This window comes from Pogoniulus pusillus, chromosome 40, assembly GCF_015220805.1.
Source record: "Pogoniulus pusillus isolate bPogPus1 chromosome 40, bPogPus1.pri, whole genome shotgun sequence".
Lineage (NCBI taxonomy): Eukaryota > Metazoa > Chordata > Aves > Piciformes > Lybiidae > Pogoniulus > Pogoniulus pusillus.
In genome coordinates this window covers 6,658,997-6,674,826 of record NC_087303.1, presented here as the reverse complement: position 1 = coordinate 6,674,826, position 15,830 = coordinate 6,658,997, and the positions used below count along the sequence as shown (strand labels likewise).

General features: G+C 57.6%; 1 protein-coding gene across 2 annotated transcripts in view; it reads right to left on the bottom strand.

The window, feature by feature from the left end:
• Positions 1-1,536: 1,536 nt before the first annotated feature.
• The window catches only part of MAP3K14 (mitogen-activated protein kinase kinase kinase 14), a 53,959-nt gene continuing 39,665 nt past the window's right edge, over positions 1,537-15,830 (bottom strand). For both annotated transcript variants that reach the window (XM_064174503.1, XM_064174504.1), the window contains exons 13-16: positions 13,449-13,555; positions 9,953-10,097; positions 7,766-7,866; positions 1,537-4,683 (exon numbers count right to left, since the gene is read on the bottom strand). In XM_064174503.1, coding sequence (XP_064030573.1) covers positions 4,519-4,683; positions 7,766-7,866; positions 9,953-10,097; positions 13,449-13,555 — 518 coding nt within the window. In that variant the 3' untranslated portion in view covers positions 1,537-4,518. The remainder of the gene's footprint in view (positions 4,684-7,765; positions 7,867-9,952; positions 10,098-13,448; positions 13,556-15,830) is intronic.

Below are 15,830 nucleotides of genomic sequence, written 5' to 3'. Positions count from 1 at the left end.
AGAGGAAATGGCCTCAAGTTGCACCACGAGAGGTTCAGGTTGGACATGAAGAACAATTCCCTCCCCATGAGGGTTGTCCAGGCCTGGCCCAGGCTGCCCAGGGCAGTGGTGGAGTCCCCATCCCTGGAGGGGTGTCAGAGCTGCAGAGATGTGGTGCTGAGGACCATGGTTAGTGGTGCCCTGGCAGAGGTTAACAGCTGGACCTGATGACCTTGAAGGCCTCTCCCAAGCAGGATGATTCTGTGCAGGAGCTGCTGCCTGTTGCTCTGCTATCAACATGGGAGCTGTGTCAGGGCCAGCTGCCAGCAGTGGTGACCAAGCTCCTCTGGGCACTGTTAAGTGCAAGATATTTCTGCCTTGCCTCTGCCTGCAGCTGGGGTAGGACAACTACAAGGCTCTGCTCAGCTCCATCCAGGACTGGCAGCCTCCAGGCAGGGCTGATTCAACAGCTGAAAATAGGAAGGCTGAGAGGGCCACAGAGCAGCAAAGGGAAAAGCCAGACCTTGTGGCTCCTCCCTGGGGCAGTGCCACCTCTGACCACACAAGCATCCCTAAAGAGGCTACCAGAGCCCAGGTGCCTACCTCTGCTGGGCTCCCACGGTGAGGTCACAGCTTCTGCCACCCACAGTGTGGAGGAGCAGATGGCTCAGGGAGAGAGAAAAAGAGTGGGGAAACACTGGCACAGGTTGCCCAGGGACATTGAGAGTGCTCCCTCCCTGGAGGTGCTCAAGGCCAGGCTGGATGAGGCCTTGAGTGACCAGTTCCAATGGGAGGTGTCCCTGCCTGTGGAGGGGGGCTGGAGCTGGCTGAGCTTTGAGGTCCCTTCCAACCTAAACCATTCTGTGATTCCATGGAATCCAGCACGAGGTGCAGGGCAGAGGCCAGCACAGGCTGCTCCTCACTGCTGCTCAGGTCCTGTCTCCTCCAAGACCACCTCCTGGTGGCCTAATGCCTCCCTAAGCTGATCTTTAGGGGCAAGGCCAGGGACCAAACCCCCACTTCCCACTTTTGCTGGTGGACAACTGCCTTGATCTGCGTTCACAGCACAGGCACCTGCTGCCAAACCTCCCCTAGCTCAGCTTGGGGCTGGCAGAACCCCGAAGCCACCAGCACACCTCTGCTCCGTGGTGCTGATTAGGACAGCAACAGAGCAGCCGAGGGGAGCCCAAGAGCTCCTGCCCCAGCAGGCAGCAGCAGGACTCGCTGACAGGCGTGGGAGAGCCTCCAGAGCGCTCTCTGCCTGTCCTGCTCTCCCTCTCCATCCCAGACCTACTTTTCCCACCGCCGAGGACAAGATCCATCAGCAACTCCCTCTACAGCAGGAGAGGAGGAGGAGGAGGAAAAGAGACATCTCCCTGCTGACAGAGATGGCAAAGCAACGAGCTCAGATCTGTCAGAAGTGCTGCTGCCTCCTCCCACCCAGGAGTGCACCCCCAAAACTCGGGCACCAGGCAGCAGAGCTCAGCCAGGCCATGCTTCCCCTCCCCCAGGACACCTCCAAACCCCCAGCAGGGAGAACAAAGAAGCTTTTGGCTCTTTGCTTCTTTTTCTTCAGCTTTATTTTTCTTTTCCCTGTGAAAATGCAGGTCAAAACCCTTAATGTCAAGAAATCACAGTTGTATAAAGTGTCATTGGATCAGCAGGAGCCCAGCCCAGCACCTCCACCACACCAGGACTGCCCCTCCCAAGGCACCACCAGCCCCAGACTGCTTTGCCAGCAGAGAGTCTCCCAGCCTTTGGGAAGGAGCTACCTGACAAGAGCCACTGGTGCTTATCACACTGACTGCTCTTTGTCCTCCCTGCCCTCAAATGGGGCTCTAAGCCTAACCTCAGCCTTAGACCTAAGAACTAAAGGCCACTTGGGTCATGAGACAGAGTCTTGGCCAAATCCTGGCACGGGAGACAAAAAGCTTCCCTGGCTTTCTCTCCTGCCAGTGCTGCCCAGCCAGCCTTGAGCTGCAAGCTGGACTGCTGAGGCTTGTCACAGCCAAAAGGAGCAGCCACATGAAGAGGAAACTCCTGGCAGCATGAGAGAGCTGTGGAGAACTCCAGCTGGTAGGCAGCAAACCCCTGAAAGCCCTGGAGAGCCTCCCGGAGGAGAAGCACAGCTCAGGATGGGAGGAAAGCACCACTGGGCTGTGGGTTGAGCTGAAGCTTCTTTCCCAGCCGGTGGGGACTGCTGATGCCAGGGCACAGCTGTCACCTAGGAGACTGGGAGGTGGAAGGCTGCAGCCTCCATTTCTCACTTGAGGTGGCAGCAAAGCAGGACTGAAGGCCAAGGTGAGCAGGATGGAGGTGTTGGCTGATGCTGGTGTGAGAGGCCAGCAGCACATGGCCACCTCCATCCACCCAGCAAAGGCATTCTGGCTTCACAAGGGTTAAGAGCCTTCATCCCTCCCTGTAGGTGCCTGAGCTTGAGGTTAATGCTACAGATGAAGCTCAGAAGTGCTGTCAGCAGAGGGCTGCTGCATCCCACCCTGCTGCTGCTCAGCAGCACTCAGTCTCACACCGGTGGGCAAAGCTACCCTGGCCCCAGGTGCAGCCTTTGGGAAGGCAGCAGACGAGGCTCTGGCGTCACCAGCAGCCGTGTGTCACCCACAGCCATGTGTCACATCACCAACTGCCTCTTCCTACACGCAACCATCAGGTTCTCCTCCTCCTCCTCCTCCTCCCGGAGAGGAAGCCCAGGAAGGGTGCCAGGCGTGGTTGGTGCTCTGAGCGTCTGCTCAGGAGCTCCTGCGAAGCCAGGAGAGGCTTCTCTGCTCCTGCCTGCTGCAGAGCTTACACTTTGTAGTAGCTGAAGGCATCTGAAGGAAAGAAATGGAGCCAGCCTCCTTCCTGGGAGCCCTGTGCCTCCTGTGCTCACTGGTTACTGAACCCTCCTCGAGTGGTGTCTCAGGCAGTGCCTGTCTGGGACAAGGTATTGAAGTGCTTCAGAACAAAAAGTGCTATCAAAGCTACACCCACGGTGCTGAGAGGTTTCATTTCTTCTGCAGGACTTCCACCCTTTGGTTCCATCACCACTTCAGTTCTGCCTGGTGCAGCTGATGGCCTGGGAGACCAAAGGGAAGATAGCAGCTCCCCGGGGAGCTCAAAGGGAAGACAGCAGCTCCCCAAGGAGCTTCACCCCTCAAACAGCAGGACCAGAGCAGAACTGCTCCCAGCTGAACTGAACATCACTTGAGACAGCTGCCAACATCCCTGCCCTATTGTGTGCCCCTCCCCCCCTCCAGAAGCAGCCTGGAGCCACCACCTCACTTCGGGAGGTTTCTCTGCTCAGGCTGGGTGTGGGCAGTGCCCGCTCAGAGCCCACTGCTGGCACAGGGCTCTGGCAGAGCCACCACAGCACAGCAGTGACCGCGGGGACCTCGAGTCCTGAGCCAGCAGCCTCACAGCTCCCTCCTCCCCTGCTCTTGTTCTGGGCTCCAGCAGGGCTGTCCCCACTCCCCCACCCCAATCTGAGCCCTGCAGTCTCAGCATGCTCCAAAGAACTCACAAACAGTAAAAACCAGCTCAGGACTGAAGGTGCTCTGGGCCCAGCTGCCCTCCAGGCTGCCTCAGCACATTCTGGTCTAAGGGGAGCAGCAGGAAGCCTGGGGCCAGGCCCTCAGTGGGCAGGACAAGGCTGGGCTCACACTCCACACACAGCTGGGTCCTGGCCTCCACCAGCCAGCTCCACACTCAGACCTTGTCTGAGGCGACAGAGCTGCTGCCCCTTCCCCCTGCAAGGGACAGCTCACCTCAGGGCCCGGGCAGTGGTGCAGAGAGGAGCACAAGCCCTGCAGCCTGCCCACCGAGGCACAGCACCAGCCCCTCTCCTGCCCCACCTGCCAGCCAGCGTCAGCAGCAACACCAGAGAGCTCCTGAGCCGGGAGGAGACCTGGAGAGAGGAGAGCTGCAGGCAGAGCTCTGCCTGGGAACAAAGCTCTCTTCTGCTTCAAGGAGGAAGCATCTGCGGGGAAGGGTGGGAGGTGAAACCAAGAACCCAGCTCCTTACTGCTGCTGATTTCCCCCCTGCAAGAGGCTCGAGGTAGAGCTGATGCTACCCAAAGCCTACAGCAACGTCGAGTTCCTCCTCCAGCTAGAAGGAAGTCAGGCAGCTCCCCTCAGCACAACCACCCACCGAGGACACCCAACCTCCTCCTGCGGGCAAGCCCTGCAGAGCCCGGGGAACAGCAGCTCTCACCCCATCCCCCCTCTGCTCCTGGGAAGCACAATCCTATTCCTCTGAAAAGCAGGAATTTCCACCCACCAGTCTCAAGCTCAACCTAAACACTCACACCCAAACGAGTCCTTCCCACTCTTCTGGGGAACATCTAAGCTCAGGACGTGTCTTGGAACCCCCTGGATCAGAGCAGACGACGCAGGTGAGGCCCCGAGAGCAGCGAGCTGCTGACCACTATCCTACTGCAGCACAAAACAGCAGCACCTGCAGGTGGTGCTCCACGGCAGGGCTGCTTGGAAGCTTCTGCAATTCCTTCTTCTGGCAAGGTCAAAGCCTCCCAAGCAGGAGTGGCTTCATGGCCTGTTCTCCAGCTGGCCGTGCTTGACACGCCAGGCCCAGCTGAGGCTGCAGTCGGGGGCAAGGGTGCACTGCAGCTCGATGCCAGAGTCTGGCACCTCCATGTCGTAGTGAACTGGGTGCCCTTCTTTAGTCACCAGGCTGAAAGCAGGGACTGGGATCTGTGAAGCAGAACAAAGAGATCTGAGCTGCACTCCCCCATCCCCTGCCAAGTCTAAGGTTGCAACGTCGTAAAATCGGAGAGGAGAATCAGGGAATGGGTTAGGTTGGAAGGGAACTCAAAGCTCAGCCAGTTCCAACCTCCCTGCCATGGGCAGGGGCACCTCCTGCTAGAAGAGGTTGCTCAGGGCTTCATCCAGCTTGGTCCTGAGCATCTTCAGGGAGGTTGTGGAGCACAGAAGCACCCAACGTGATCGAAGATCACGTTGGGTGCTTCTGTGCTCCACAACCTCCCTGGGAAACCTGTGCCAGGCTCTCAGCACCCTCAACCTGTGCCAGTGTCTCAACTCTCTCAGCCTGTGCTCATAGCCCTATCACATCTGGGGAGATTCAGACTGGAGGTTAGGAAGGAGTTGTTCAGCAGGAGGGTGGTGAGAGACTGGCACAGGTTGCCCAGGGAGTTGGTGGATGCCTCGTGCCTGGAGGTGTTTAAGGTCAGGCTGGATGTGGCTCTGAGCAACCTGATCTAGTGTGAGGTGTCCCTGCCCATGGCAGGGGGTTGGAAGTGGATGATTCTTGAGGTCTCTTCCAGTCTAAACCATTCTATGATCCCCCTGTCAAAGGCAGCCAACAGTTTGGGCTTGGGCAGGCTGGAGGAGAGAAGGCTGCAGAGAGACCTTCTGGTGGCCTTGGAGTGCTTCAAGAACCCAGCAGAGAGCCTGGGACAAAGTTTTGAGCAGGGCCTGTTGGGACAGGCCAAGGGGGGATGGTTGGAAGCTGAAAGAGATTGAGAGTGGAGAGAAGGCAGAAATGTTTGACACTGAGGGTGAGGAGAGCTTGGCCCAGGTTGTACAGATAGGTAGGAGCTGCCCCATGGCTGGCACCATTGCAGGTGAGGTTGTCTGGGGCTGAGAGCAGCCTGCTCTGGTTGAGGATGTCCCTGATGGCTGCAGGGGGCTGGACTGGATGACTTTTAAAGGTCCCTTCCCACCCAAACCTGTTTATGATTCCATGAAAAGCTTCCTGGAGCTCCTTGTGCTTCCCTTATGAGGAGAGGCTGAGGGCCCTGGGGCTGAGAGTCTGGAGAGGAGAAGCCTGAGAGGGGATTGGATCAATGTCTGTAACTGTCTGAGGCTGGGGGTCAGGAGGGGGGGACAGGCTCTGGGGGTCAGCAGGGGGGGACAGGCTCTGGGGGTCAGGAGGGGGGGACAGGCTCTGCTCACTGCTCCCTGGGCTAGGACAAGCAGCAGTGGATGGAAGCTGCAGCACAGGAGGTTCCAGCTCAGCACATGGAGAACTTCTTGCCTGTGAGGGTCCCAGAGCCTGGCACAGGCTGCCCAGAGAGGTTGTGGAGTCTCCTGTGGAGCCTTCCCAGGCCTGTCTGGATGTGTTCTGTGTGCCCTGAGCTAGCTTGGATGGTGCTGCTCTGGCAGGGGTTGGACTGGATGAGCTCTTTGGGTCCCCTTCCAACCCCTCACATCCATGATCCTAACCTCCTTGCCCTGGTTTTGGCTGGAACAGAGCCTTCTACCACACAAGTACCTCAGACACTGGACCTGGTAGCATTCACCTTGCTGCTGAATTGCCCTACTCAAGTCTCTGCTCACTGCTGATGGCTTCTGAAGCTGCTTGTGCCAGGGCACTGTGAGCTCCTCTCAGGATGCTGCTGTTTTGCTTTGTGCTGCCCAAAAGCAGCAAAGGTTGCACTGCTCAAAAGGTCTCCTGGACTTCCACAAGCTCTCTGTACAGAGATGATCACCACAGCTCACACTCAGATGAGTCACAGCCCCACAGACACGCAGGAGTCTCTTTCAGGAACTGCCAAAGAGGCTCAGAGTGAAGAAGGTTCATTGGAGCCTGCCAAGAGCTCCTCCAACCTAACAAGTGAGAAGCATCACAGCCAAAAGTGGCCTGCTCCTCTTAGCTGCTATTGCTGCTCCTGGGCACAGAGCCAGGCAGTGACTTTTCTTCAGGGAAGAGGGGAAGGAACTCAGAATGGGTAGGGTTGGAAAGGACCTTAAAGGTCATCCAGTGCCAACCTCCCTGCCATGGGCAGGGACACTTCTCACCAGCTCAGGGTGCTCAAGGACTCATCCAGCCTGGTCCTGAACACCTTCAGGGAGGTTGTGGAGCACAGAAGCACCCAATGTGATCTTTGATCTTTGATCACATTGGGTGCTTCTGTGCTCCACCACCTCCCTGGGCAACCTGTGCCAGTGTCTCACCACCCTCAACCTGTGCCAGGCTCTCACCACCCTCAATCTGTGCCAGTCCCTCACCACCCTCCCTCTCTCCACTCTCCCTCTCCCCTCTCCCAGCTCAAAGCCATTCTCCCTCCTCCTGGCACTCCCAGCCCTTGTCAAAAGTCCCTTCCCAGCTCTCCTGTAGCCCCTTTCAGCTACTGGAAAGCTGCTCTAAGGCCTCCCTGGAGCTTTCTCTCTTTCTCCAGGTTGAGGAGAAGGATTTTGAAGCTGCAGCACAGGGAGATCATAGAATCAAACAGGTTAGAAGAGACCTCTGAGATCATCCAGTCCAACCTGAGGGACATGGTTCAGTGGTGAGCTGGCAGCCTTGGGTTAATGCTGGACTGGATGACCTGAAAGGTCTTTTCCAATCTAAATGGTTCTGGGACTATGACTCTGCTAGGAAGTGAAGTTCCCTTCCCTGTAGATGGAGATCCTGATGGTCTCTGTGCCAATCAGCAGTGGTTTGTGACTCAGAAAACATCTTCTGGCACCCCAGTCCCAGCTGTGCTGATGTTCTGTCACTGAGTCACAGAATGGTTTGGGTTGGAAGGGACCTCAAAAGTCCTATCTAGCTCCAATCTCCCCTGCCACAGGCAGGGACACCTCTCAACTAGCCCAGGCTGCTCAAAGCCTCATCCAACCTGACCTTGAACACCTCCAGGGAGGAGGAGGAGGCATCCACAGCATCCCTGGGCAAGCTGTGCCAGTGCCTCAGCACCCTGCTCCTGAAGAAATGTGTCCCTAGGGGGCCAAGAAGGCACTTCTGGGTCTCAATTTCTTCCACAATGCCTCCAAACCAGACAAAATGCTGCACTTGGCTCCCAGCTTCATGTCTCACCTGGCTGCTTATCCCAGTGGCAATGTCCCCCACCTTTGTCCTGTGGAAGTCCCTGATGTGTAAATTCTCTCCACTTAGCAGCTGGATCTGGATTTTCACTCCTGAAATGGGCAAGAGAAGTTGTTAAGCTCTTGCTGGAGGCACCCTGAGTTCAGAGCCCAGCAGAGCAAACCTGGCTGCAGGGCACACACAGCTGAAGGGCTGCTTGGTGGCAGGAATCAGTTCATTCAGGTAGGTCTTCTGCTGAGCTTGGAGGCTTGCAGAAGGCAGCAGTGACTCAGAGAGCAGGGCAGGGCTTAGCTACAAAGCAGCTGAAGGGAGGGATTGGAGCTTGCACAATGTGCCCTCAAAAGCACTCTGCAGGCATTTATGGTTAGGAAGCAGCAACCCTCACACATGGCAGCTGCACAGAGCTGAGCCAGACAGCAACTCCTCTGCCTTCCACCAGACTGTGCAGACCTGAGCAGCTGACACCCACCTGTGCCTGGAGCAGACTTGTAGGAGGTTCAGCAAGGCCAAGGGCTGGCACTTGGCTCCCAACAGCCCCAGGAAGGCCCCAGGCTGGGGCAGAGTGGCTGAAAGTGCCCAGCAGAAAAGGCCCTGTGGGGCTGGGTGACAGCAGCTGAAGATGAGCCAGGGGGTGCCCAGGTGGGCAAGGAGGGCAGCAGCAGCCTGGCCTGGGTCAGCAGTGGAGTGGGCAGCAGGAGGAGGGCAGGGATTGTGCCCCTGGGCTGGGCACTGGGGAGGCCACAGCTGGATGCTGGGTGCAGGTTTGGGCTCCTCACTCCCAGAAGCACATTGAGAGGCTGCAGCAGGGCCAGAGAAGGACAACACAGGTGGGGAAGGGTCTGGAGAAGAGAGCTGGGGAGGAGCAGCTGAGGGAGCTGGGGGGGTGCAGTGTGGGGAAGAGGAGGCTGAGGGAGACCTCATTGCTGTCTACAGCTCCCTGAGAGGAGGCTGCAGTGCAGTGAGAGTTGGGCTCTGTTTCTTAGTAACAAGTGACAAGATGAGAGGAAATGGTCTCAAGCTGCACCAGGGCAAGTTTAGGTTGGATATGAGAAACAATTTCAACCCAAAAGTGTTGTCCATGCCTGGCCCAGGCTGCCCAGGGCAGTGGTGGGGTCCCCATCCCTGGGGGGGTTTCAAAGCTGTGGTGCTGAGGGCTGTGGGTTGGAGGTGCCCTGGGGCAGTGCTGGCTTCAGGCTTGGACTCCATGACCTTAGAGGTCTTTACAGCCCAAAGGGTTCCATGATTCTTGACAACTCATTTGGCTTTTAGGGCCTGTGCTGACACAGCAGCTGAAGGATAAGAGCAGTTCCCAGACCCTCTGGACACAGAAAACCACAGAATGAACCAGGGTGGAAAAGACCTCTGGGATCATCCAGTCCAACCCAGCACCTAACCCCTAGCACCAAGTGCCTCATGCAGCCTCCTCTTGAACACCTCCAGCCACAGCCACTCCACCACCTCCCTGGGCAGCCCATTCCAGTGCCAATCACTCTCTCTGCCAGGAACTTCCTCCTCACATCCAGCCCAGACCTGCCCTGGCACAGCTTCAGGCTGTGTCCCCTTCTTCTGTTGATGGGGGCCTGGCAGCAGAGCCCAACCCCACCTGGCTACAGCCTCCCTGCAGGCAGCTGCAGGCAGCAATGAGCTCTGCCCTGAGCCTCCTCTGCTGCAGGCTGCACCCCCCCAGCTCCCTCAGCCTCTCCTCACAGGGCTCTGCTCCAAGCCCCTCCCCAGCCTTGCTGCCCTGCTCTGGGCACCTTCCAGCACCTCAGCATCTCTCTGCAATGGAGGAGCCCAGAACTGGACACAGCACTGCAGGGGTGGCCTGAGCAGTGCTGAGCACAGGGGTGGAAGGGCTTCCCTGATCCTACTGGCCACATCCTGCTGCCCACACTGCTCCTGATGCAGCCCAGGATGCCATTGGCTCTGTTGCCCACCTGGGCACACTGCTGCCTCCTGTTCAGCTGCCATGCAGCACCCCCAGCTCCCTCTCTGCCTGGCTGCTCTCAGCCGCTCTGCCCCCAGCCTGTAGTGCTGCTTGGGGTTGTTGTGGCCAAAGTGCAGAACCTGTCACTTGGCCTTGTTAAAACTCCTGGCACTGGAACTGCAGCCATCTGCCCAGCCTGTGCAGCCTGACACCTTTGGGAATGTATCCACACTTGAGGAACTCAGACTCACCATTGAAGTAGCTGGGAGTGTCTGTGTGCCGACTGCGGCTCAGCAGGTTGTTCCAGCTGCAGCTCTGTCCCTCTGCTTGGCTGTTCCAGGAATGAATCCCAGAGCTCATCGTGTCCCTAAAGCTCTGAGAAGCCTTCATGGAGTTCTGCAGAAGTGAGCACAAGTTTGTTGTCAAAGGCTCCTGAAGAAAAGGAGGTTGTGGTTTAGCAGCAGGCTCAGGAGGGTTGGAGGATGGTTGGACTCAATCACACTTGAAAGGTCTTCTCCAACCAAAATGGTTCTTTGAGCTTGCATCAAAGAACATCAAAACAACCCAGAAATCCACAGGGATGTAAGGCTGGGAATTGAGTTATCCAGCATTTGTCTGCCCCCTGGGAATGAGGATGAAGAGCAATGAGCAGTTTGATAGGATCACAGGATGGGGTTGGGTTGGAAGTGACATCGAAGCTCAGCCAGTTCCAACCTCCCTGCCATGGGCAGGGACAGCTCCCACCAGCCCAGGGTGCTCATGGACTCATCCAGCCTGGTCCTGAGCACCTCCAAAGGACTCATCCAGCCTGGTGCTGAACACCTCCAGGGAGGCTGTGGGGCACAGAAGCACCCAATGTGATCTTTGATCACATTGGGTGCTTCTGTGCCCCACAACCTCCCTGGGGAACCTTTCCCAGGCTCTCACCACTCTCAACCTGTGCCAAGCTCTCACCACCCTCCCTCTAAAGTATTTCTTCCTCATCTCCACTCTCACTCTCCCCTCTCCCAGCTCCAAGCCATTGCCCCTTGCTTGCAGACACTAAGAAGAGCTTCTCAAGCAGCTGAAGAGCTGGATGAGGAAAGAGGCTTTGGTTGTAGTGGGTGAAAGGAGAAGGAAGCATCAGATAAAATTCTGCTGTCATGAAGTGACAAATAAGAACCCAGGGAGAAGGTAGCTGGACACAGAGAATGCCAGCCCCAACACTGCTGTGCTGCTTGGAAAGGTCTGCACTAGCTTAAAATGCCAGAAGGTCTCTCTGACACCAGTAGCACAGTGGCAAAGCATCAGCTGAAAGTTAAACATTAGGGTTAGGTACTAAGGAAACAGCCCAGCAGGGTCACCTCCCTCACTGCACAGCAGCCAAAGCTGTCCAGAGCTCTGCCCAGACCCCCCAGAAGGCAAGAGAAGAGGAGCAGGAATCAGAATCAGGCAGGTTGGCAGAGAGCTCCAAGCTCCTCCAGCCCAACCTAGCACCCAGCCCTGCCCAACCAACCAGACCATGGCACTCAGTGCCCCAGCCAGGCTTGGCTGCAACACCTCCAGCCACAGCCACTCCACCACCTCCCTGGGCAGCCCATTCCAATGCCAATCACTCTCTCTGACAACAACTTCCTAACAACATCCAGCCTAGACCTGCCCTGCCACAGCTTCAGCCTGGGTCCCCTTCTTCTGTCCCTGGCTGCCTGGCAGCAGAGCCCAACCCCCCCTGGCTACAGCCTCCCTGCAGGCAGCTGCAGGCAGCAATGAGCTCTGCCCTGAGCCTCCTCTGCTGCAGGCTGCACCCCCCCAGCTCCCTCAGCCTCTCCTCACAGGGCTGTGCTCCAGGCCCCTCCCCAGCCTTGCTGCCCTGCTCTGGGCACCTTCCAGCACCTCAACAGCTCTCTGCAATGGAGGAGCCCAGAACTGGACACAGCACTGCAGGGGTGGCCTGAGCAGTGCTGAGCACAGGGGCAGAAGAACCTCCCTTGTCCTGCTGCCCACACTGCTCCTGAGCCAGCCCAGGATGCCATTGGCTCTGCTGCCCACCTGGGCACTGCTGCCTCCTCTGCAGCTCCTCTCTCCCAGCACCCCCAGCTCCCTCTCTGCCTGGCTGCTCTCAGCCACTCAGTCCCCAGCCTGTAGTGCTGCTTGGGGTTGCTGTGGCCAAAGTGCAGAAGCAGAGCTGAAAGCAGTCAGAAGTGACTCCTGCAGATGGCAGGTTTGAGGATTTTGGACCTTTGCTGCCTTTGACAGCAATGACTGAAGGGTTTCTGCCCCTTCTGGTTCTGCAAAGCTCATTCAGAGCCCTGGCACAGGCTGCCCAGGGGGGCTGTGGAGTCTCCCTCTCTGGAGATAGTCAAAACCCTCCTGGGTGCCTTCCTGTGTGATCTGCTCCAGGTGATGCTGCTCTGGCAGTGGACTGGATGAGCTTTTGAGGTCTCTTCCAGCCCCTGACACTCTGTGGCTCAGTGCTTGCCACTGTCTCATCAACACCCCAGAGCAAAGACAGGGAATTAAGCTTAGCATTTCAGTAACTCAGACTGTGAAAGCCATTCCTAGGCCTGGCTTAAAAGCAGAGCTCGTGGAGAATGAGTCTGGGAATGGACACTCAAGAGCAGGGCCTCTGCTCTGCCCTTTCTGGCTGCTCTCTAAACATCTCTTCAGTGGCTGACCCTGGGCTGCCCAGCAGCCCCCCCCAGACTCACAGGCTGCTTTGGCTTGGAACAGACCTTAAAGATCATCTGGGTCCAACCCCCCTGCTGTGGGCAGGGACAGGACTGCTCCTGCAGCCTCCTGCTCTTGCACAGCGAGGGGCCAGGCTGCTGGGGGGGTGCAGACCCACACCTGCCTGGCAGAAAGGGGCCTGGGGGCTGTAATGGGCAAGCAGCAGTGTGCCCAGGTGGCCAAGAAAGCCAAAGGCTTCCTGGCTGGGATCAGGGATGCTGTGCCCAGCAGGAGCAGGGAGGGGATTGTGCCCTTGGGCTCTGCTCTGCTCAGGCCACACCTCGAGTGCTCTGCTCAGGTTTGGCCACCTCAGCACAAGAGGGATGTGGAGGGGCTGGAGCCAGAGCACAGGAGGGCAGGGAAGCTGGCAAGGGCCTGGACAGTAAACCTGATGAGCACAGACTGAGGGAGCTGGGGATGGGTAGTGTGAGGAAGAGGAGGCTGAGGGCAGACCTCATGGCTGCCTACAGCTACCTGAAAGGAGGTTGTGGGGAGCTTGGTGCTGGGCTCTGCTCACAGGCAATCAGTGTCAGAACAAGAGGGAATGGCCTCAAGCTGCCACTGGGGAGGCTCAGCCTGGACAGCAGGAAACATTTTCCCCAGCAAGAGTGGTCAGGCACTGGAATGAGCTGCCCAGGGAGGTGCTGGAGTCACCAACCCTGGAGGTGTTTGAAGGTCGTTTGGATGTGGTGCTTGGGGAGATGGTTTGGGGTGAGCCTGGCAGAGCAGGGGTCTGGGTTGGGCTTGGTGCTCCTGAGGAGCTGTTCCAACTGCAATGTGTCTGTGATTCTGCTGCTCACTGTGAGCAGAGAGCAGAGGAGAGCAGCTGGAGGAAAGGGATCCCTGCTGGGCAGAGAACTCCAGAACAACTCCAGTGCTCAACACCTCACTGGGCAGGAGCACAGCTCCCTTCCCAAGGTGCTCTCCAGTAAAAAGGTGTCAAAAAGAAGCAACAAGGCTGAGCAATTTCAGGTGTCCACTGGGCACAGGTTCCAGTGTCCCAGAGGTGGTTACCCCACCCCAGTGCCCACCACCACTCACCTTCTCACTGGCATCTGACACGAAGGGGCTGTCGATGCTGAGGCAGGAGAGCATTTGCTCTTGCTCCTCCAGAGAGTAGGGCTGGGAAAGGCTGTTCAGGAACAGCTCTGCAGGCAGAAGGAAAGAGGAGGAAGGCAGAATGGCTTGAGTTGGAAAAGACCTTAAACATCATCTAGTTCCAAGCACCCTGCCATGGGCAGGGACATCTCCCACCAGCCCTGGTTGCTCGAGGCCTCATCCAACCTGGCTTGGGTCACCCCCAGGGATGAAGCATCCACAACCTCCCTGGGCAGCCTGTGCCAGTGCCAACCTCCCTGCCATGGTTACCCCACTCCAGTGCCCACTCACCACACTCACAGCAAAGAACTTCTTGCTAAGGCCCAGCCTAAGCCTCCCCTGCTCTACTTTCAAGCCATTGCCCTTTCCCCTGTCACCACAGGCCCTTGCACATCTCCTGTAGCCCCCTTTAGGCACTGGAACCATTTCCAGTGGTTCTTTTCAGGCCTCCCTGCTCTCATCCTCCCTGCACCAATGAATTCCCAAAGCCTCTTCAGCACCAGCAGATGATCACTGCTGAGTGCCTGTGAAACACACAGCTCCTCTGCTAAGGGGTAGCTATGGGCAGCACTGGGCCAGGATGGAGAGCTGAGCTGTGCAGTGCCATGCAAAGTGCCAGGGCCAGCCCCAAGAACTCCTTAGCTCCTGCCTGTTATGTCACCTACAAACCTTCATTCTAGATCCATCCACATCAACTCTGGCAGTACCTCACACTGATAACACCCAAGCCCTGACAGGGCTGCTGAAAGCCCAAAGCTATCTGAGAAGAGAGCTGCCCCTCAGCTGCCCCTCTCAGCTCCAGGTCTGAGACTTTCTCCTCCTACTTTTCCATTTACTTACTAGGGCCAGAAAATAAGGATGAAAATGTCAAAGGCTGAGTCACAGTGGGGCAAAGGAACTGGACTCAGAGAATCATGAAGTATAAATAACTCAGAGTGGTTCAATCAGTCAGGGTTGGAAGGGACCACAAGGATCAGCCAGTGCCAACCCCCCTGCCATGGGCAGGGACACCTCACACCAGATCAGGCTGTGCAGAGCCTCCTCCAGCCTGGCCTTAAACACCTCCAGGGATGAGGTTTCCATCACCTCCCTGAACCACAGAAGTGTTGGGGTCAGTGAAGCCCCCCAGGACCATCCAGTCCAAGCAGCAACTCAACCCCACTGTGGGCACCAAACCATGGCCCCAAGTGCCATGCCCACACTTTACTTCAACACCTCCTCCAGCCATGGGCACTCCACCACCTCCCTGGGCAGCCTCTGCCAAGCCCTGACCACTCTTGCAGCAAAGACATTTTCCTCCTCTCCAACCTAACCCTCCCCTGGCACAACCTCAGGACATTTCCTCTCCTTCTCTCACCTGATCCCAGGCAGCAGAGCCCAACCCCCACCTGCCTGCAGCCTCCTCTCAGGGAGCTGCAGACAGCAATGAGGTCTCCCTCAGCCTCCTCTTCCCCACACTGTACCCCCCCAGCTCCCTCAGCTGCTCCTCCCCAGCTCTCTTCTCCAGACCCTTCCCCACCTGTGCTGCCCTTCTCTGGCCCTGCTCCAGACTCTCCATGTCCCTCTGGGAGTGAGGAGCCCAAACCTGATCCCAGGATTGAAGCTGGGGCACAAGAGCACAGTCCCTGTCCTGGCCCTGCTGGCCACAGCACTGCTGACCCAGGCCAGGCTGCTGGTGCCCTTCTTGCCCACCTGGGCACCTCCTGGCTCATCTTCAGCTGCTGTTCACCAGCACCCCCAGGGCCTTTTCTGCTGGGCAGTTCCAGCCACTCTGTCCCCAGCCTGCAGCATTGCTGGGGTGGCTGTGACCCGAGTGCAGGAGCCAGCCCTTGGCCTTGCTGAGTACTGGTCACTGCCCCTCACCCTGCTGGTTTTCACAGCCCTAACTGATGCTGGGAATCCAATCCATCAGCTGGTGGCTGTGGGATTCCCAGTGCCAGGAACAAAGAGCTGCAGGCAGAGTTGAACAGCACTGCCTGATCTGACATCTCCCATCCAGGAGCTTTGCCCTTTAGCAAAAGAATTCCACCTTGCAGTGTTCAGCTGCAGCTGGAGTTGGGGTTGCAGACACTGCCTGTGCACAGGTCTGAGGCTGGCTGGGTTTGGAGAGCTTCCTGCCCCTCTCAGCTTGCTGCACTGCTCAGAGAGTGGAAGGAAATCCTGACCACTGCCTCTGTGACATCCTTCACTGCTTTGGTAATTTTAGCAATCTGGGTAAGCAGAGAGGAACTGTGACCAAAATGCCAGCCCAGCTCCCAGCCCTGCAGCAGCTGCCAGGAGGCCAAAGGAAAGCAGCTGGAGCCTCAGCAGGCTCCAGGGGCAAGG